Raw genomic sequence first — 22,316 nt, 5'->3', positions numbered from 1 at the left:
TATTCAGTTCATGTGAAAATGACTTTTTTTTTTGAAAATGACTTTCATCTTAAAATTAAGTTGGTTAATAATTCTTAGCCTCCTTTTGTTTTTTTTAATAAATTTATTTTTATTGGTGTTCAATTTGTCAATATATAGAATAACACCCAGTGTTCATCCCGTCAAGTGCACCCCTCGGTGCCCATCACCCAGTCACCCCCACCCCCCGCCCACCTCCCCTTCCACCACCCCTAGTTCGTTTCCCAGAGTTAGGAGTCCTTCATGTTCTGTCTCCCTTTCTGATATTTCCCACTTATTTTTTCTCCTTTCCCCTTTATTCCCTTTCACAATTTTTTATATTCCCCAAATGAATGAGACCATATAATGTTTGTCCTTCTCCGATTGGTTTATTTCACTCAGCATAATATCCTCCAGTTCCATCCACGTCGAAGCAAATGGTGGGTATTTGTCGTTTCTAATGGCTGAGTAATATTCCAGTGTATACATAGACCACATCTTCTTTATCCATTCATCTTTTGATGGACACCGAGGCTCCTTCCACAGTTTGGCTATTGTGGACATTGCTGCTATAAACATCCGGGTGCAGGTTTCCCGGCGTTTCATTACATCTGTATCTTTGGGGTAAATCCCCAACAGTGCAATTGCTGGGTCGTAGGGCAGATCTATTTTTAACTCTTTGAGGAACCTCCACACAGTTTTCCAGAGTGGCTGTACCAGTTCACATTCCCACCAACAGTGCAAGAGGGTTTCCCTTTCTCTACATCCTCTCCAACATTTGTGGTTTCCTGTCTTGTTAATTTTCCCCATTCTCACTGGTGTGAGGTGGTATCTCATTGTGGTTTTGATTTGTATTTCCCTGATGGCAAGTGATACAGAGCATCTTCTCGTGTGCATGTTGGCCATGTCTATGTCTTCCTCTGTGAGATTTCTCTTCATGTCTTTTGCCCATTTCATGATTGGATTGTTTGTTTCTTCGCTGTTGAGTTTAATAAGTTCTTTATAGATCTTGGAAACTAGCCCTTTATCTGATACGTCATTTGCAAATATCTTCTCCCATTCTGTAGGTTGTCTTTTAGTTTTGTTGACTGTATCCTTTGCTGTGCAAAAGCTTCTTATCTTGATGAAGTCCCAATAGCTCATTTTTGCTTTTGTTTCTTTTGCCTTCGTGGATGTTTCTTGCAAGAAGTTGCTGTGGCCAAGTTCAAAAAGGGTGTTGCCTGTGTTCTCCTCTAGGATTTTGATGGAATCTTGTCTCACATTTAGATCTCTCATCCATTTTGAGTTTATCTTTGTGTATGGTGCAAGGGAGTGGTCTAGTTTCATTCTTCTGCATGTGGATGTCCAGTTTTCCCAGCACCAGTTTTTGGAGAGACTGTCTTTTTTCCAATGGATAGTCTTTCCTCCTTTGTCGAATATTAGTTGACCATAAAGTTCAGGGTCCACTTTTGGATTCTCTATTCTGTTCCATTGACCTATGTGTCTGTTTTTGTGCCAGTACCACACTGTCTTGATGACCACAGCTTTGTAGTACAACCTGAAATCTGGCATTGTGATGCCCCCAGCTATGGTTTTCTTCTTTAAAATTCCCCTGGCTATTCGGGGTCTTTTCTGATTCCACACAAATCTTAAAATAATTTGTTCCAACTCTCTTAAGAAAGTATTTTGATAGGGATTGCATTAAACGTGCAAATTGCCCTGGGTAACATTGACATTTCACAATATTCTTCCAATCCATGAGCATGGAATATTTTTCCATCTCTTTGTCTTCCTCAATTTCTTCCAATATTGTTCTGTAGTTTTTAGGGTATAGATCCTTTCCCTCTTTGGTTAGGTTTATTCCTAGGTATCTTATGCTTTTGGGTGCAATTGTAAATGGGATTGACTCGTTAATTTCTCTTTCTTCAGTCTCATTGTTAGTGTATAGAAATGCCACTGACTTCTGGGCATTGATTTTATATCCTGCCATACTGCCAAACTGCTGTATGAGTTCTAGCAATCTTGGGGTGGAGGCTTTTGGGTTGTCTATGTAGAGTATCATGTCATCGGCGAAGAGGGAGAGTTTTGACTTCCTCTTTGCCAATTTGAATGCCTTTTATTTCTTTTTGTTGTCTGATTGCTGAGGCTAGGACTTCTAGTACTATGTTAGCCTCCTTTTGTATATCACACTTGTTTACCCCTTGGGCAAAACGGTATGATAAACTCCACTAGGTTTGTATAATATCTGTTTTGGGCCCAGCCTATGTTAAGAAATCACACATCCTTTTATTTACTGATATTTGGTAATCAGTGAGACTTTGGAAAACACGATGTGTACTTTATTTTTTTTTAATATTTTATGTATTTATTCATGAGAGACAGAGAGAGGCAAAGACATACATAGGTAGAGGGAGAGGCAGGCTCCCCGCAGGGAGACAGATGCAGGGCTTGATCCTAGGACCCCGGGATCACAACCTGAGCCAGGGGCAGATGCTCAACCACTGAGCCACCCAGGCACCCTATGGTGTGTACTTTAGAAGGAAGTAATACGTGGGCATGTTTTTTTTATTGAAATAATTGTATATAATAATTCTCCATTTTCAGAGGCAGCCACTGCTACTGGTTTCTTTTAAGGATTCATTTTATTTTTATTTATTTCTTTTTTTAAGATAGTTTATTTATTCACGAGAGAGACAGAGGCAGAGGGAGAAGCAGCTCCCTGTGGAGCCTGATGCAGGACTCAGTCCCAGGATCATGACCTGAGCCAAAGGCAGATGCTCAACTGCGGAGTCCGTAAGGATTCATTTTAATGGGCATGCTGTTGTGGTCTCAGTTTTGTTTTTGCTTTTCTAGAGTTAAAGAGGATTTGTTGTAAGGATTTGGTCCATATTGACTTGGTATTTACCTGTGCAGAAAAGCATTTGATACCACAGAAAGTGGTGTAGAATGGTATAAAGAGATTATTTGAAGAATTAAGAAGATACACCACTGAAGCGTAGTTTGAATAAAATATTTCAGAAGGCAGTGGTATAAACTAAGTCTCCATAAGAATGTTCTTTTCCGTTCCCAAGTTGGTACCTAGACCCTTGTATTTATTCTCCATCCTTTCTTGGATTCTTATTCATTATTGCTTGGCAGACTTACCTGTCTTTTTCCTCTTGAGAATAGCTACAGAATTGATCTCTTGGATGAAAGGGCAGCAGATAACTTATAAGTAAGAAATATGAAGGCTTTTGGAGGTCTGGGCTGCATCCTCCTGATTCTTTGTTGTTAAAAGACATCTGAGCTCTACTAAGACGAGGGAAGGCACTATACCTGCTGACAGCAGTGCTGCTATAATGAGTTGGAACAAATGGTTAGGACTTTGAAGGAAGATTTGGGGAAAAGATGGTATCTGATTCTTTTATGTGCTTTATACACAGAAATACCCACCCAGTGCAACTACACTACACTTTGAATTCTATGCAGACCCTGGGGCCGAGGTCAAAATCGAGAAAAGGGTGAGTCTCATTTAGACTTGTTCTGATAGAGTCTATGATGTACTGTAACTGGAGTTTACTTCTAGGACTCCTCGGTTAAATGAGGGGGAATGGTTTTGAGCTGCATTGCTGCCCTACCCAGCTAAATATACATAGCAGCTTCTCAGGAGTAAACTATTCATTGTATGCTCAGTTCTGACGGGTTTGGATATTACTTATGTTGGAGTGCTAAGAGACAGGACTCCCGATGAGGCATTGTCATGACTTACACATTTTTCTCAGTCTCAGTTGAGAATTCCAACATTCAGTTTAATTGGATAGTGATCACTCAATTTTCTCTATTAAGTCAGTTTGTAAGGGTTACAGACAGGGTTCTGCTTCAATTTTTTATCTAGTCATTCATATTCTTTGAGGAGATACTAAAATTCAGTTTTGTTTTAGAAGTAGCTTAGTGAATAAGATCTTTTCTTCTACCTACAGCATAATAAATCTTTATAGATGAATGGTGCCTTGAAAACAGCTGCAGTGCATATCTAGAATGGAAACCATTTTCATGGATTTGGTCTTTGCTATGAAGGTTAAAAGGGGATAAGGAAAAGAAAGAGACAATAGATAAATATAGAGAACAAACTGGTGGCTGCTAGAGTGGAGGTGGGTAGAGGGATGGGGTGAAATAAAAGATTAAGAGTACACTTACCTGATGAGCACTGAGTGATGTGTGGAAGTGCTAAGTCATTATACTGTACAGTTGAAACAAATATAACAGTGTATGTTAATTATACTTAAATAACTTTAAAAAGGGCTAAGGAATATTAAATGTGTCTATGTGCATTATATTTTGATATTATCTTCAAAGAAGCTTGTATATAAAATGGGTATTTCGGGGAACTCTAAAGTTACCTTTTTTTTTTTTTTTTAAGAGCACTCAGGCTTCAGCCTACAGTGACATCTTGGTTTTCAGACAGCTCCCTTGCAGTCTTATGGTAAGGGAAGCTAAGGTATTACAGTGACTTCTAACAACTCCTGTCTTTTTAATTTCAGACAACTAGTAACACACTACATTATATTCACATAGAGCAACTTGACAAGGTAAGAGGAATCTTTGACTATTGGCTCATTTCCTAACATTCAGCTTACTTTTTGTTCCTAACCCATTTTTTTTCTAATGTAGATTTCAGAAAGCCCTTCTGAAATCATGGAATCTCTTACCAAAATGTACAGCATTCCTAAGGATAAGCAGGTATGATAGGTCCTAATATTTATCTAAAGTGTGTGGTGGCTATCCATGTAGATTGATATGTGCTCGGCTGGGAGACAGCATATCAAAAAGAAAGGAGTCAGATCATGAGTAAATAAGTTTCTGTGAGTCTTTGTTTCCTCAGCTTCTATGAGGCCAACACCTACTAACTTCCTACATAGATTCTTGTGAGAGTTTGAGGAAAACATAAGAGCTGCCTTACTCACTGTGTGAATCTAGTAAATGTTAGTATCTTAACACTTACATACCAAAGAAGAAAACGTTTAGTTGTGTTTTTTTCTGTTCGTTGTTCTGGTGATAAAATATTTGATTTGATTAGTAACAATCAGAACTCTTGCCAGATGTCTTCAGTTTGTTGCCTATCAGTATAGTGATACTTCTTGGCTTATGTTGGGATATTGGAATTTCCTGAGCCTGTGTTTTGCAGCTTATTTTGTCAGCTAGCCTCAGAGTACAACTGTTCCGTTTGACACCTTAACAAATAGCAGTAGTAAACCATTTTACCAAATATCTCAATAATAGGTAAGATTTAGCCCTCAAAAAGTACATTCACTGTTTTCATTGGTTTCCTAATTTAGGTCTTTTATTCCTACAGATGCTGTTATTTACGCACATACGGCTGGCCCATGGCTTTTCTAATCACAGGAAACGATTGCAAGCTGTTCAAGCCAGGCTGCATGCAATATCTATATTAGGTAAGATAATAACACTATAATTAACAGGCCCTGATTAGGTAATTTAGACATGATTTCCTTTGCATTTCATCTGTCTTTGTTGCTGTGAGGCTTATTGTAGTTACCTAGGTGGCAAGTTAAATTGTAAAATTGCCTGTATTTCTAATGTTCACCATCTTCATCATTCTTGAGCTTCTTAATGTTGTATTAGAAAAAGATATAATACAGACATAATCACTTGGGTTTAGTCTTGATTTTGGCCCTTTTTCTTTTAAATGAGTGTTCAGGTAGTTCTTTCCTGGCCCCTGTTCTTCCTCTTGCCATTTCATCTTCCTCTTCTGTCCTGTCAGTGGTATAATTTTGAAGGTAGAAGGTATTCATTCAGAAGTCAATACTGTGCATTTTATTTTTGAGTGGTAGAATGGAAAGGACACTGGTTTTGGAGTCAGTCCTAGGCTCTCAGCCAGATTCTGCAGATGATTAGCTACATGTTTGTGCTTTTGGCCTATTTCTTCATTTAATATTGGGATACCACTCATCTTATAGGCTGATACAAAGATTAAATGAAAACTTGTAAAGCACCTCACACAGGGTAGGCACATAGAAGGTATAAAATGGTAGCTGCTGTTAATATTACCAGCTTTAGTTATGTTATTACTTGTTTATCTCCTCTTTTAAACAATGAAGTAAAATTCATACTCTTCTTTTTGTACTCACACTTAGTATATAACTTGTGGCATATTAGTGAGTGCATGTTTGTTAAACTAAATGAGTGTGTTCAAATCCATGTCTACTATTCTGTGTGGGATTCATTGAAAGTCAATTACACTCATTCTTAACTTTTACTCCACAGTGTCATACAAGTTTCTGACTTGGTCTGCAATAATCCAAAATTCTGTTCTTTTCAGCCTCTAATAAGTGTTTCCAGTGAAAAACAGAAGCACATGAAGAGACTAAAATGGAAGTCTATATCCAAGACATAATAAGTTATTGTATCAAGTAGTGATATTATAAAAATTTAATTCTTCACTTTCTCTTCATACTTCCATTTCCAAATATCCTTGGTCATGGCAATCAATACTAATATAATAATAGGAGAATCTGTCTGTTTGGAAGGTATTTAGGGCTTACCACCATATTTGATTGGTCCTCTAGAATTCAGTGATTCCGCCCTCCAATGCTGGGTGGAAGGGAATCTTTTCCCAGAACCAGTAGGTGCTAAAAGGTTTGTCACCAGGCAGTGGCTTGACCACTGCCTTCTTGCCTAAAGTGTTTATTTCTCCTTTTGCAGTGTATTCCAATGCCTTGCAGGAGTCAGCAAACAGTATCTTGTATAATGGGTTGATAGAGGAGTTGGTAGATGTCCTTCAGATAACAGATAAGCAGCTTATGGTAAGTATTAATATTCATCTATGTATGTCAGGCTCATATATATTTATTTTTCTTTTGGTTTTTCCCAGGAGCTTAGCTCTTTTACTTCTTCCTCTTGGGATATTTAGCTGCAGAGTTAACAAGTGCTGGAGTTTCAGTGTTATTCTCAATAGACCTCCATCTATTCCAAACTGTTACCAGCAGAAGGACTTAAATTTTGAGTTCTAGCAACTTGGTTCATTTATCTACTTTTTTAAAAAGATTTATTTTGTTGATTTATTTTAGAGAGAGTGAATGGGGGGAAGGACAAAGGGAGAGGATTTCAAGCAGATTCTGTGCTGAGCATGGAGCCTCAATCTTAAGACCCTGAGATCATGACCTGAGCCGAAATCAAGACTTGGGCACTTGACTGGGGTGCCTGGGTGGCTTAGTCAGTTATCTATTTCTTATTTAACACATCACATGTTTACCTTCCATCTTCATAGGAGATTAAAGCCGCTTCTTTACGAACATTAACATCAATTGTCCACTTGGAGAGAACTCCCAAACTCAGCAGTATTATTGACTGTACTGGAACTGCCTCTTACCATGGATTTTTGCCTGTACTTGTGCGGAACTGTATCCAGGCCATGATTGGTAAGTTTTGATGGTGGTTATTTTAGGTAACAAGAAGAACTTCACCCTTGCTTAATCGGTCTTCGTTTAACATCTTGCCATCTTAACATCAAATTTTAGCTTGCTCTCTTTTTCTTTCTCTCCCAACCTCCCATATAGATCCTTCCATGGATCCATATCCTCACCAGTTTGCCACTGCTCTCTTCTCTTTTTTATACCATCTGGCCAGCTACGATGCTGGTGGTGAAGCCTTGGTCTCCTGTGGAATGATGGAAGCCTTATTGAAGGTGCTCTGCTTTTTTAAAAAAAAAAGATATTTATGGGGAAATCAACTAAGAGCAAGTATAGAGTTATAAGTTTGGAATGGTTTACAGTGAGAGCAGATAGCATAGTCAAGTCTATCCAGAAAACGTTATTCTTAATTTTTCTAGTTTTGCATTCTGGTTATCTATCTCATTAACAACATTTAAGAGCAGCTATCTCCATAATTAAGAATTGATCATAGTCTAGAATGATCTGAGAGTCAGGGGGCTCTGGGTACTAGTCAAGACTAGCCATATCTTATCATGACCTTATTAGGCTGTCACCCTAAAGAAAATACCATTAAGGTAATAGGTTTTACTGTGTGCTTGGCCCTGGACACCAGCTTTTTTCTCCCTGAATATTTTATTTAATACTGAAAGGTAATTTTTATAAGGTCTCCATTATCTCGGGAGGTTGTGTCCCAGAAGTGATAGAGCTATTATTTGACAAACACCTGTTTTTTTTCCTCCCGCACTATACTTGGCCCCCTGAGACCCTAGACTGCATGTTTCCAAGAGAGTACATTATTCAATTTTGTGTCTTTTCATTTTATTGGCTTTGTCTCTTTTTCTCTCCTGGATAGGTCATAAAGTTTCTTGGCGATGAACAGGACCAGATAACATTTGTCACCAGAGCCGTCAGAGTGGTTGACCTCATCACCAACCTGGACATGGCAGCTTTTCAATCCCATAGTGGACTTTCTATCTTCATTTATAGACTTGAGGTATTATTATACAAGGAGCACTTTGAATAGACATACACCATGAGAGCTGAGCCTAGGAAGTATTCTAATAACCCTAAAGAGCCATCTTAGCCTTTTTCTGTTTTTAGAAAACAGTTTTGTAATCTGCCTGTGACATCCTTTCATTATAATTATTTTTAATTCCTGATACATATGTAAAATTTTCTTAACTGCTTTTCCCTTGATTGTAGCATGAAGTTGATTTGTGTCGAAAAGAATGTCCATTTGTGATCAAGCCAAAGATCCAGAGACCCAGTACAACACAAGAAGGAGAAGAAATGGAAACTGATATGGATGGTAATTACAGCTACTAAGTCAATATTTTGGTGCTTGACATTTTCCTATAATCCAACCCCAATTTTCATTCTTCCTCCTTATAAATTCCAAAGTGCACAAGTGATTTGAGCACGTATTTTCAGCAACAAAACAGTGTTTTTCTTCATAAGTGATTTGTGTGTTGTTTTTCATGAGGATAATTATAAAAGAGGGAGGCACAAGTTGTTGGAGATAGAGAAGGAAGGTGAAGCAGATGGTGGAGCTGCAGTAAAGCCCCGCAGTCACTCTATGGGATGTTAACCTGTTTTATTTCAAGACTTAATAGCTATTTTCTACGTATTGGTTCATTATCTTCTTATTTCCGCTAAAATGTGAGCTCCATGAGATCAGGGTACTGTTTTGTTCACTGCTCTATCTTCAACAGTGCCTGATATATCGTAGGTGTTTAAATATTTGCTTGGGAAAGATAAGGAGAATGCAGACTCTAAAATGGGACCTTACAAAACTGTTGGGCTATTTCGAGAAGGAAGAAGAGAGGTGAAGAAGTTGTTGAATAGGGAGCATATTTTAAATCAAAGTCAAAAAGCTTAGATGACCAGATGTTCTTAATCTCTGGGTGCATCCTTATGTGTGTCCTTTTTTTAAAAAAAAAAAAATCTCCCTGAACACCCTCCCCCCATGCATGGTTCATGATAATAATAATTAAAAAAACCATTCCCCAAAACAATTTCCTTAGTTTAAATTCTTATCTTGATGACCCAGGATGTCATTACGTGAATCTGTTATCATGCTTATTTATAACAAAGGTACTAGAATTTATAATGCTTTAATTCTTGACACTTCGTGCTATAGGTTGCTTTCCCTTTTTTTCTGTTATTTTTCCTGAAGAGTTATTTACATGTATTGCTATCCCTAGAAATCCCTTTACCCAATTTCTGTCTTTGGTTTATTGTGGGCAAGCTGGCATTTGAGTTAATGGGTGAGATCCCAGAGTGTTGATTAAAATGTGACATCTGCTAAATAGAAGATTATTTAAAAGCCTCATTGTTTATTATAAATCAGTGGTTGTCAAACTTTGAGTATGCATAAGAATAAAAGTGCTTGCTAAAGATGTAGACCCTGGGAGAGCCAGGGTTTCAGTTGGTCAACCATCCAACTCTTAATTTCAGCTAAGGTCATGATCTCGGAGTCATGAGATTGAGTACCATGTCAGGCAGGCTATGCGCTCAGTGCAGTCGGCTTGAGATTCTCTACCTCTACCTCTACCCCTACTTTGTGCATTCATGCATGTGCAGTCTCTCTCTTAAATAAGATAAATAAATAAAAATTTGTTAAAGTTGTAGACCCCATCTGCAGTGTTTAATTCAATAAGTAAGTCCAGGAAATACACATTTAAAAGAATTTTTTTAAGATTTATTTATTTAGGGACACCTGGGTGGCCTTTGGCTCAGGGCATGATCCCGGTCCAGGGATAGAGTCCCACATCAGGCTCCCTGCGAGGAGCCTGCTTCTCCCTCTGCCTATGTCTCTGCCTCTCTCTCTGTGTCTCTCATGAATAAATAAATAAAATATTTTTTTAAAAAGATTTTACTTATTTAGAGAGAGACTGTATGCAAGCGGGGGGGGGGAGGCGGGGAATAACAGGAAGAGAGACCATTTCAAGCAGAATCCCCACTGTGTACAGAGCCCTACCTGGGGCTGATCCCACAACCCTGGGATTGTGACCTGAGCTGAAATTAAGAGTCAGAAAGTTAACCAACTGAGGCACCCAGGTACCTCAGGAAATCCACATTTTTAACAACCAATCCAGGTGATTCTGATGTATTTGTAGAGAAAATTTTATATTCAATTAAAATAAACAGGTTACAAAACCATGAGTTTGTGTTTCTTGTATATAAGTAGGCACAGGTATATAGGTTTGTATATGGATAAAAATATAGGAAGAAAGTATTTCAAAATGTAAACAATGGTTTATTACTAGTGGAACTTTATTATATTTTACAATTTGTAAGAAATAATTATGTATCTTGTACTTCATTAAAATTACAAAAAGCTCTACCTACTACTGTCTGCTACCCACCAATAGTGTGTGAAATTGTGTGTTTTACTTAACCACTCTTTTTCCTCCCACATTTGGTGGATGAAGAATATTGAAGGGGATTTCTTTTGAAGACTTTTTAATTTGCATGTCTTAAATACTAATGATGTTAAATACCTTTTTGTTTTGTGGCAAGCTTACATTTTTATTTTGGGTTTTAATATAATCTGTCACCATATTTGTATCATTTATCTCAGTAAATTTCTCAACTGTACTTTTGGTGGTGCTTTTAATCTAACTAGTTTCTTTATCATAACTTTTACTTTAGTTGCAGATGTGACTATGGAAAGTAGTCCAGGCTCATCTGTCTCTGTGGAACACCGGCTAGATGTTGAATTAAGGGCATCAAGTTCTAGCAGCAGCGCTAGCATCTCTTCTGGCTCTGGTCCTGGCCCCCGTCCTGGTGGGTAGACAAGTAGATATATAGTCTTACATACTGAATTACTAAACTAGTCAAGAAGGTGCTTTGGGAGCAGTTTAGTGGTACATTTGGAGGTTTGCTTCTTAGGACTATGTTACCTTGCCATTAACATTTATTTCATAGTTTTCTAACTGTTTGCACATTGATTATTTTATCAAAGCAGCCATGTCAGAGAGCAGATAATATCTAAAACAGGAACTGAGGATCAGAGAGTTAATCTTTTTACTTTGTACTATTACATGAGTCTCTTTTCATTGTAGTATTAGTTTTGTATAGTCCTTGGTGATTTATTTTCCCAATTTCAAAGCTTAGTAACTATTCTTACCAGCATCCAGAAGTCTCACCTCGAACATCTGCTAGTGTTGATATAGTGTATATGCATCTCTTAAAAATTTGTTTTATGTGCCTGCTTATTGTGGTCTAATGGTGAATCCTTCATCTTTCTCCCTTGCTTAGGAGTCCAGTGTATTCCACAAAGAGCAGCACTTCTCAAATCCATGTTGAATTTCCTCAAGAAGGCCATTCAAGACCCTGCTTTCTCAGATGGCATACGACATGGTATTTGATTTTGGATTTTCTTGATGGATATTTGACTCTCTCCAAAGATTAGTCCTTTTGATTCTTTCTGATGCTACTCTTTTTTTTTTTTTTTATAAGACAGGCTTAAGAAAAGGCATGCCATTTTGAATAGCTTTTAGTCGTTTAGTGTCACTTTTTCCTAGACCTAAGGATTCTCTAGGTATTTTCATAATGATTAACCTATTTTTTTCCATTTTCAGCTTTTGACTCTGTGCTCACTTCCAGCCTGCTACTCCACTTTGTCTGTGTCTATATTCTTTTATTCTAGTCTAAACCATTAGACTAGAATCAACACAGGAGTTTACCACAGTAGTGGTATATGCAGTATATTGCTCCCATCAAACTATTGCTAGACTGATCATATTCTCCTTGATGTTCTCTTTTCTTTTCTCTTAGTGATGGACGGTTCTCTCCCTACCTCCCTGAAGCACATCATCAGTAATGCAGAATATTATGGCCCATCACTCTTCCTTCTAGGTAAGTGGTATTGATAGTTGGTTATACCAAGCTGAAATAACCTGGCAGAGTTCTCTGTATATTTTTATACCCTTTTAGAGGTTTACTATCCACATTCATCCGCTGTGTTATTATGTATCTTTCTAGTTGGTGATGAAATAGAGAAAGGTAAGAATTCCGTTTCAAATATCCATTTCTTGAATGCCAAATATACCTTCTATACACAGTATATTATAAATCATTCGTGATAAGTAATATTGTACATTTGTTCTGTACTTAACATTGCAAATGTAATAAGTATGTCTTTTTTTTTTTTTAAATAAGTATGTCTTTATTCAATGGTAGTTCCTAATCTTGATCTGGAAAATTCAGTAAGAATGGTTTCCAGTCTTAGAACTGAATGTCAGACCCACAAACTATAATATAGAAAATTGTTTCTCTCTTTTGAAAATGCAGCTTTGGAAGCTGTGGGTACTCTGTAATTATTTGTAAAAACATCTTTGCAATTTTATGTTGGCGATACTGTGAGTATTGCTGTTGTTAAAACTTTGTTTTTATTAATAGGCATTTATTGAGTGCCATACATATGCAGGACAATGTTTGAGATACGTAGGCTTTTAGAATTCCCTTTAAAACTAAAGGAATGTGGGGGATCCCTGGGTGGCGCAGCAGTTTGGTGCCTGCCTTTGGCCCAGGGCACGATCCTGGAGACCCGGGATCAAGTCCCACGTCGGGCTCCCGGTGCATGGAGCCTGCTTTCTCCCTCTGCCTGTGTCTCTGCCTCTCTCTCTCTCTCTTTCTGTGTGTGACTATCATAAATAAATAAAAATTTTAAAAAAAACTAAAGGAATGTAATAGGAAGTGTGGAAATAAAACCTTGTACCAGTGGCACATGTTCTTTTAATACTTCGGGATGTCTGGAGGGAGCAGTTTTGGCTACTACAGTTTAAGTACTTGTCCTCTTGCTGAAGTAAATTTGAGTTTTTATATTTTAAGTTTGTATCCTGTGACCTTGCTTAGTAGTTCATACTTTTTAAAATTTCTTAAGATATTCTGTATAGTCTTCTCATTTACAAATAGTTCTTTTTTTAACGTTTTGCTTTTTGTGTCTTACTGCATTGGCAAAGATTTCCAATACAATGCCAAATAGAGGTGGTAAGAATGGACCTCTTTGCTTTGCTCCTGAACTCAGAGGAACACATTCAGTATTTCACCATTAAGTCAAGATACAGGGAAGAAGGATGACTCTCTCTGGGAAAAAGCTCCAGAACACAGAAAAGCAAGTGCACAGGCATCTTATACAGGAGAAGTTTAAAGGAAGCAGCAAGAGGACATGTGTACATACGGGGTGGGGGTAGGGAGCAGGTGAGCCCTCAGAATGACGCAGGAAGCCAGAAATGAGACTTTGAGTGCTAAAGCAAATATCGGAGGTCAGAACTCCTTCTCTAGAGTCTTAATTCATCTCTGCTGTTTGAATTAGCATAGTAACCTTCCTGGTTTCCTGTAAATAAACTTATACTTGAGAGAGACCAGATTTGCAAAGCCAACTCAAAATAATTAGGCCAACAATTATTATTGTATCTCTATAAATGATAGGGTAGAGTTTTTCACCCTAGACAGGAGACAGGAAAAGAAATTAATGGGGGTCTGAGAATCTGTTATAGTTGGCTGTTTGGTTTATTGTTTTATTTGTTGGAACTATTCAGGATACCTGTAGTACTGACCCACATGCAGCAGGAAGTCCCCTTTAAGATACACATACCACCTTAAAATAATAGTAGTTTATCAAAAGAAAAAAGTAGTTTAATGTTAATCTGTGTTTTTTAATATTCATTGATTGATTTGAGAGAGAATGCACACAAGCAGAGGGTAGAGCGGGGGAGGGGGATCTCAAGCAGACTCTGTTCAGCATGGATCCCAACACAAGGCTTGATCCCATAACTCCCAAGATTGTGGACAAAACCAAGAGTCCGATGCTCAACTGATTGAGCCATCCAGGCGCCCCCAGTCTTTTTACCAACTATAGCAACCAGACTGCTTTGTTCTTCATTGAGGGCTTGCTTCTAAGGTTTGAGCTGTTTAGTTAATGTAGTTGGCCAGGAGTTGTGCCATTATTTGGGTAGCCTCTATAAGATGTGTCTATGTAACAGAATTAAAAACACCTAATCTTGGACCAAAGATGATGATGCAGCCCAATATAAAAGACAAAAAAAAAATGGCTCAGTGCTCCCTATTGTGGCAAGACTTGATGAACAAGCTAGATATTCTGGTTGGATCTAGGGTACCTGGATACTAAATATCCACAGAACACAGATCAGGGTGTATGGATTAGAAGGGAGCAGAGGGTGGAGTGGAATGTATGACCTTGCTGAACAAGAGTTGTGTCATACAAGATCCAGTAGCCCAAGGGAGTTGGAGGGTGGAGTTTTTAGTGGGCCAGATTACATCAGGGCAGAAATGCCAGGGCAAAATAGTCTCAGTGGGAGGGACATCATTGTCTAGACTGAATTGGTGGGGAAAGCTAGGAAGGGCATGGAAGTATCTGGTGAGATTGTGCTGTCCTGCTACAACAATTCTGTGCTGAAACCAACCAAATAAGGATTCTGATTCTTCCCAAATTCAACCTCTGAGTCTTCTACTTTTTACTCAACTTTTATACCCAACTGTATCCCTTTTAATTTCTCCAACTGCCTTTTCTTCTCCCAGTTCCTATCTTGGCCCTGCTGCACTTTAGTATGTTTAAGTCTGCTTGTGCTCTGTTTCTTGCCTAGCTTATGCCAACACCATGATGGTTGTTACGGACTACTTAACCAGAGAGGGGGCAGATAGTCAATATGAATATTGAAGACCTCCCAGGGGACAAGAGTTATCTGCATAACTGTTTGCCTGGGCTAGGGTACCTGTTAACATTGCTAGAGTTCTAGTGCTCAGGTAACATTCTCTATTACCATTATATAAGTACTGTCCTTCAGGTTGAGGAAGATGGGAAATGTTGGTGCAGTGACAGTGGAATAATGGAAAGTGAAGCGAGACTATCAGATTAGGGGAAATCAGCTGATGAGGCCATGGGAATTGTGATGAGTGAATGTGGCTACAGGGTGCCGTTAACATTTGGGAGTGTCACCACTGAGGCTGGGACTATCAGTAATGCTGAAGTCATCATCTAGGATATTGGGTTGATAGAAGTCCTGGCCTAACCCCAAGAATATTTTTTTCTTCAGGAAAATTCCTTTGGTTCCTTTTAACTTATATATTCTCTCTTGGAAACACTATTGTATAGCTAGTATGCCTGCCATGTTGATCTCATGTCACTTTCTGCTAGAATTTCTTTGTATAATCTTTCAAGATGCCTATTACATTATCAAATTTTTTATTTTTTTTACAAATTTTGTAAATTTCTATTTCCTTATTCTTAAGAGACTCTTCGTCTTTACACATTATTGCTGTTTTATGGGTTTTGTAGGTTCTAGAATTTGATTTTCATCATTAATTTTTGAAGCGTTATCTTTCATTACTTAACTCATAGGAATCAGTTGCTAGGTTCCTTATGGAGCCAGTTGGTTTTTGTGTTTCCTTTTTAAAATTCTAATATTTAGTCATCTTTTAGTTTTAAAAAAGGGTTTAAACTGTCCCACTTAACAGTAGTATTATGACAGCATTATAGTTAGACCTCTGTAAAATAACGGATTTGATGACTTAGCAACCTTTAGTAGAATATTAATTTTAGTTTACATATACTCAATTTTAGCAACCTCTTGTAATTTAGACATTTGTGTAAAAAAAAAAAGTATGTATACCATAGGAACCAAAAAAAGGACTTACGTTTTCCGTAAGTTTATAGTCCATCAGAAGTCTCAAAGGCCATTGATTTGACAACTCTTGGTCCTCAATAATTGATATATATTTGCCATTTCAAGGACATTTGAAGTAGATGAAAGGTACTCTATTCACCATCTTGAACTGAGAAAATCCTTTGGTTTCTTTTAGATCTCAGGTATCAGCATTACAAGTTTGTTTTACACATGGTTTACTAATATTGTATGTGTGTGCACCCTTTGTCAGGTTTTAAAATCAAAAATTTTAAATCTCATAAAATGAGTTGAGAAGCCTTGTCTTAGTTGCTCCTAGAAAGTTTAATAACCCATCTAAAACTGTCAGTTTGGTGCTTTTCTCTTACTTGGTATTTTTACTTCTAAAAGTTTTTGTGGTTATTGATCTAGTCTGCTTTACCTTCATTTTTTGAAAGCCGGTTTTTACCACATTTTCTTAAAAGCATTGCATTTCACTTGTTATACAGTTTATAGAAGAATTTTATTTGTTCTGAATCCAGTTAGATCTCCTTTTTTCATTGCTGATATATTACTTGCTTTTCTTAGATTTCCCATAGCTTCTAAGCTTTCTCCGTCTTTTCAGAGGGTTATTGGTTTTAATTATTCGTGCTATTTGCTTGCAGTATTACTAAATGCTATTTTTTTCTATTATTTCTAGCTTCACTTTTGGTTACCTTTTAATGAATGCATTAATTTCCTCTTGAGCATTGATAATAGTCTTTACAGCCATGTTAGATATATTGTCAAAAATCGGTCAGATTGATACCTAAAAACTCTTCATGTTGCTAATGGTATTTTAAGTAAGCTATATGCTGTATGTTGGCAAATTGAACTCCAATAAAAAAATAAAAATAAAAAACTAAATGAAAAAACAAAATTGCTGAAAAGCTTTTTAGAAGACATTTTGTGCATTCCATCAGTTTACATTCACTTCAACCCAGCACCCCTCTTCCCATCTTAAATATTTTCCCTGCATTTTAAACAAAAAAAGGATGTGTTTTTAGGTTTATCAGCCCTCATAATTGTAGACCAGTTCATATCCATGGTAGTTCATGTATTTAGTGGAATGGTATACAGCCATTCAAATTAAATGAACTGGGGTGCCTGGGTGGCTCAGTCATTGAAGTGGCTGTCTTTGGCTTGGGTCATGATCTCAAGGTCCTGGGATTGAGCTCCACGTCAGGTTCTCTGCTCAGCAGGAAGCCTGCTTCTCTTCTCTCTTCTCTCTCTCTCTGCCCTCTCTCTGCCTACTTATTATGCTCACTCATGCTTGCTCACTCTCTGTCAAATAAGTAAAAAATTTTTTTAAAAAAACAAATTGAATTGCAGTGACAGGGAAAGATAAAAGAGAATATATGGCATATTATAATTTAAAAGAAACAGGTTATATAGCAATATAACCTCGGTATAAAAATATGCTTATAAAATCTTAATGTTTTTCATTTATACATATTTCTTAAAATTATATATAAGATGTAGAACATGATCTGATACACATAGTGAAAGGGTTTCAATAATCAATTCAAACAAATCATTTTATGTGACTAAAGCACCTGAAAACTACTCTCGGTATATTTTTCAGTATTCAGTATGGTATTATTAATTATCATTATGCGCGTACATTACCCATAAAAGTCTTGAAGGTTTGACACCTAATTCTTAATAGTGATCTTTTGATTGAGCAGTATTAGGAGCTTTCATTTCAGAGTAAGCACAAGCATTTAAATTGTTGTACATCAAATATGTTTTTTTTTAAGCCTTTGGAGTTTTGCTAATACCTGTGAAGAATCTCAGCTTCTCCTATTTCTCATCTTTTTAGCTACTGAAGTGGTGACTGTGTTTGTATTTCAAGAACCATCACTGCTCTCCTCACTCCAGGACAATGGATTAACAGATGTCATGCTTCATGCACTGCTTATCAAAGATGTGAGTCTGCTTCTTTTAAAGAATGTTCTGTGCATACCCCTCCCCACAATATACACAAAGACATACTCTCTACTATCTCCTGTGCAATACCTAATCAAAGTTTTGTGGCATTCTATACCTGAACGCTTTTAGAAGTCTTCAAACACTTGATCTTCTGTCTAGGTTCCTGCTACCCGTGAAGTCCTTGGCTCCCTCCCAAATGTATTCAGTGCACTCTGTTTGAATGCCCGAGGTCTTCAGTCATTTGTACAGTGTCAGCCTTTTGAACGTCTTTTCAAAGTTCTTCTGTCTCCAGATTATCTCCCAGCCATGCGAAGGAGGAGGAGTTCTGATCCTCTTGGTAAGTCACCAGGATTTATCTTACAATAATCTGTTCACTGTTGTGTCAAGATTTTAGATGATTATCAAGCCACCAATTGGCAAGAAAATCCTTTATTGACCTTACATCATTTCTCTGCTAGGTGTGCTAAGCTTAATGGGAATTATCACTAGAGTTGTCATTATATCACTGTATACATTGTATTGCAGGTAGAAAAGGCATACTTCATCCTTACCCTCCGCTCACATTTTCATGCTTCTCAACAGTTCAGTGTGTGTGTGGGGGGGGTGTTTCAAAAAGTTAAGAGTTTTAATCCAGATGTGACCAGACTTTGGCCATAGAAACCTTTCCCTTCCTAGGCCACCTGTGGGACCAGATCACGTCCCCACGTGGTTCCAGATCTTCGAGCAGTACCTCAGGCCATGTCCTCATGCTCAATTTGCTGCAGCATTTGGGTGGATCAGAAACAGAATTGTAGCAGTGACTTATAGAGGCTATACCCCTTCCTCTTGGGTTAGGGCAAGAGGGCGCAGTCCTGGATTCTCATGTGGGCTCCCAGGAGGCGGGACCTGCACTGCGCCACTATCTCAGTGGGAAAACCCAGAGAAGCAGGAATTACCCAGTGGAGATCTTGGAGGTGAAGTCACCTAGGGCATGGAGTCTGGCAGAGGTGACAGCACAGGGGGAAAAGAGTCTCCTTGGGAGTCCAAATTTCTACCTATCATCATTCTGTGCCATTTTGATGCCTCAGTGGTGAGAGTTTGAGAGAAGCTGAGGACTTGATCCCAGTGACCTTTGGAAGTTGGCAAATAAGGGATGGTATTCCTCGGACTATCAATAGCTCATTATTAGATGTACTATCATGGTGCTAGTGAATAATGGGTATTAGGGGTAGTATATTTCTGGGTTCACCTTCTAGTCTGTAGCAACAGGAGATACAAAGTCTCTAAGATAGTCACAAATGAATAGATTTCCTTCTCAGTGTATTTGAGACCAGATTATTGAAGAATAATGAGAAGATAGGACTCCAGAAATAATCCAGTTTTTACAAATGTGCTTTGTGCTTTCAGCCACCACTATAGCATTCTAGCTATTATTATTATTTATTGGGGCAGCCAGAGGATTAATGGTTTATGCTTCTTTGTTTTCTCTCTCAATTTACAATACTAGTTCAGACCTTGGCAGTAGAGATTGCCAGGGTAGAATGTAGTATACGCAGTTATTTAAAATATGTTTAATAGACTGATAAGGGTTTCTTCCTTCTCTTCAGTGATTTGCTTTCAGAAGTTAGTCTGAATTCGTTTGAGAAAGCATGAGGAAATCACAGCCACCAGCTCAGATTCTTCTTTTCTCCTCATTGGCAGAGAAAATAGCTCAAACTCTTATTTTCTTCAGTCTTTTAACAGTTCCTTTTTTGCTTTAAGGGGATACTGCATCTAACCTGGGGAGTGCTGTTGATGAGCTCATGAGACATCAGCCCACCCTCAAAACAGATGCAACGACTGCGATCATCAAGGTGGGAAGTGATAAGGCTGACCATGGGCATGAGATAGCAGTTAGGGTTTTTTGTTTTTTGTTTTTGTTTTAAAAAAACTTGGCCTGTTGGGGGTCATTTGGATTCTTGGACTTAGGCCTAGAAGAGGATTATGTCTGCCTTATTTTCTCCATGTTCTTGGGTTGGTACTTTGTCCCCTTCCCCCAAAAAGTCACTTAGGTATTGCTTTCTTCTATAGGACGTGAACAAGTTGCCAGGATTTAGCTTCTGTTTGTAAAAGCATACTACTTTTTCTAATCTTTGTTTCTTGGTTGTTTTTTTTCTACATTTAGTAGCCCTGCCAGTTGCCTGTATAGTATATGAGTTCCTGGTGCTTGTGAATAAGGACATGGAGTCAATTAGTCAGTCAATTAACATCTATGGGACCTTGAACAAGTTGTTTAACTTCGCTGAACTTCAGTTCCCTTGTTTGTAAAATAGGATTGATGACTATAATCCATGAGTGATGTATGTTACGTGTGTGTGTGTGTGTGTGTGTGTGTATAAAGATAAAGTGTTTTGGCACATATGTGTGTAACACATAGAAAATGCTCCAAAAATGTTAGTTGTCCCATTTCTTATTTACTTAATCCTATTTCCGGTGTCTTTCAGTTACTTGAAGAAATCTGTAATCTTGGAAGAGACCCTAAATACATCTGTCAGAAGCCATCAATCCAGAAGGCAGATGGCACTGCCACTGCTCCTCCTCCAAGGTCTAATCATGCTGCAGAAGAGGCCTCTAGTGAGGATGAAGAGGAGGAAGAAGTACAGGCCATGCAGAGCTTTAATTCTACCCAACAGAATGAAACAGAGCCCAATCAGCAGTAAGTATTCACAAGACAGGTTCCCTAGCCTCGTGATCTTAGGCATGTGATTTTTATCCATAAAACCAAAGGAGTTAGTTAATATAAGATTCTTCCAGCCCTAAGAGTCTAGTTTTTCTTTCTTTAACCATTGTGTGCCATGTATGCCTTCATATTTATATTGGTTATCTTAGCAAGGTGTCTTAAAGTTCATGGAATTGAATCAATTCACTATATCAAGTTGATGGGCTTTTCTCAGAGGACTTTTCCCCCCATTGTTGATTTGGCATTTGCATCATTCTTTTGTTTGCATAGGTGAACACATATGAAATGTACTTTTGAAGCTTGTCTCCTAAGTGCTTAAAAATTACAGGGTTTTGGGCAGCCTGGGTAGCTCAGCGGTTTAGCGCCACCTTCAGCCCAGGGCCTGACCCTGGAGACCCGGGATCAAGTCCCACGTCAGGCTCCCTCCATGGAGCTTGCTTCTCCCTCTGCCTGTGTCTCTAACTCTCTCTCTCTCTCATCTCTCATGAATAAATAAATAAAATCTTTTAAAAAAAATTACAGGGTTGGTTTGTTGGTTGGTTTTTGCTCTTGTTTCATTACTCTATTCATTCCAGATATATCCGAAGTCTTTGGAATGTACTATATGATTGTAACCAGGCACAGTAGATACTCCTTCTTATTTCTATTTATTTAAGAGGTTTCTTTTATTTTTTATTTTTTTTTATTTATTCATAAGAGAGAGGCAGAGACACAAGAAGCAGGCTCCATGCAGGGAGCCCAACGTGGGACATGCCCTGGGCTGGAGGTGGCACTAAACCGCTGAGCCACCCAGGCTGCCCTAAGAGTTTTTTTAACATAAAAATTGACTACCTGGATAATAAGATGGGCTCAAAATCTGCTGGCTGGTAGTGGATAGTGTACCAGGCTCTTTGAACTTACATTGTTCATATGCAAGGGATGAAATGTAACTTGTAGCAGTAGCTCTTAAGTTCATGGTAGAAGAGCGTGTGATCCCTCTGGACTGTCATTCATTTAGTCATTTCATAAGTGCTCTTTTGGTTCATAGTTAACCAGTCCTAAGAAAAGCAAGAACATTTTAGGTGTGGATATGAATGGGTTTGGGCTGGTCTTGAAGGATGGCTTGGAACTTAAGAAAAAATTACTGTGGAGTACATAGAAGGAGCAAAAGCCTAGACGCAAACTTTGGTGTGCCCTCTTGGAGCTCAGGAAGTAAGGAGTTTGTTGGTAGGAGGTTTGGGGTGGGGACGTTGTTTCTTTTTGGAAGAGATGCATTAACTACTAAGTACATTGATTTGTTGAGCAGATATCTTACCCTTGTCTGCAAAGGCAACTCTACCTTCATTCTAGCAACATCTTCTATTTTGATTAAAGTGTTCTTTCTCCGGAAGAAGAGGACACCTGAAAGAAAACAAGACTTTAAATGCAGAGGAATCAGAATCTGTGCTTCCTTGCCACACCCTTGATTGTTAGCCACTCTGTTGGGATTTCGTTTCCTTTCCTGGCTACAAAACAAGGGAGGGTTTTCTTAAACTTGAGGAGTTAGGGTGGTTTTAAGTGAGGCTTTATATGTTCATCTGCATATAACTTTTTCTCTACCGGAGTATCTCGGAGATACCTTAGATCTAATGT

At 38.1% G+C, this 22,316-nt stretch overlaps 1 protein-coding gene across 11 annotated transcripts in view; it reads left to right on the top strand.

Moving 5' to 3' along the window:
* Positions 1 to 22,316, top strand: part of HUWE1 (HECT, UBA and WWE domain containing E3 ubiquitin protein ligase 1) — a 168,353-nt gene that overhangs the window by 69,305 nt on the left and 76,732 nt on the right. For all 11 annotated transcript variants that reach the window (XM_041740584.1, XM_041740587.1, XM_041740585.1 and 8 more), the window contains 16 exons: positions 3,399 to 3,476; positions 4,497 to 4,544; positions 4,627 to 4,695; positions 5,309 to 5,408; positions 6,679 to 6,779; positions 7,244 to 7,394; positions 7,533 to 7,660; positions 8,260 to 8,400; positions 8,610 to 8,715; positions 11,061 to 11,195; positions 11,670 to 11,771; positions 12,189 to 12,269; positions 17,898 to 18,004; positions 18,167 to 18,344; positions 19,748 to 19,839; positions 20,470 to 20,681. In XM_041740584.1, the coding sequence (XP_041596518.1) occupies positions 3,399 to 3,476; positions 4,497 to 4,544; positions 4,627 to 4,695; positions 5,309 to 5,408; positions 6,679 to 6,779; positions 7,244 to 7,394; positions 7,533 to 7,660; positions 8,260 to 8,400; positions 8,610 to 8,715; positions 11,061 to 11,195; positions 11,670 to 11,771; positions 12,189 to 12,269; positions 17,898 to 18,004; positions 18,167 to 18,344; positions 19,748 to 19,839; positions 20,470 to 20,681 (1,829 nt within the window). The remainder of the gene's footprint in view (positions 1 to 3,398; positions 3,477 to 4,496; positions 4,545 to 4,626; positions 4,696 to 5,308; positions 5,409 to 6,678; positions 6,780 to 7,243; positions 7,395 to 7,532; positions 7,661 to 8,259; positions 8,401 to 8,609; positions 8,716 to 11,060; positions 11,196 to 11,669; positions 11,772 to 12,188; positions 12,270 to 17,897; positions 18,005 to 18,166; positions 18,345 to 19,747; positions 19,840 to 20,469; positions 20,682 to 22,316) is intronic.

Source organism: Vulpes lagopus, chromosome X (assembly GCF_018345385.1).
Source record: "Vulpes lagopus strain Blue_001 chromosome X, ASM1834538v1, whole genome shotgun sequence".
NCBI lineage: Eukaryota > Metazoa > Chordata > Mammalia > Carnivora > Canidae > Vulpes > Vulpes lagopus.
The sequence above is the reverse complement of the archived record's forward strand: the minus strand, read 5'-3'. Positions and strand labels throughout refer to the sequence as shown.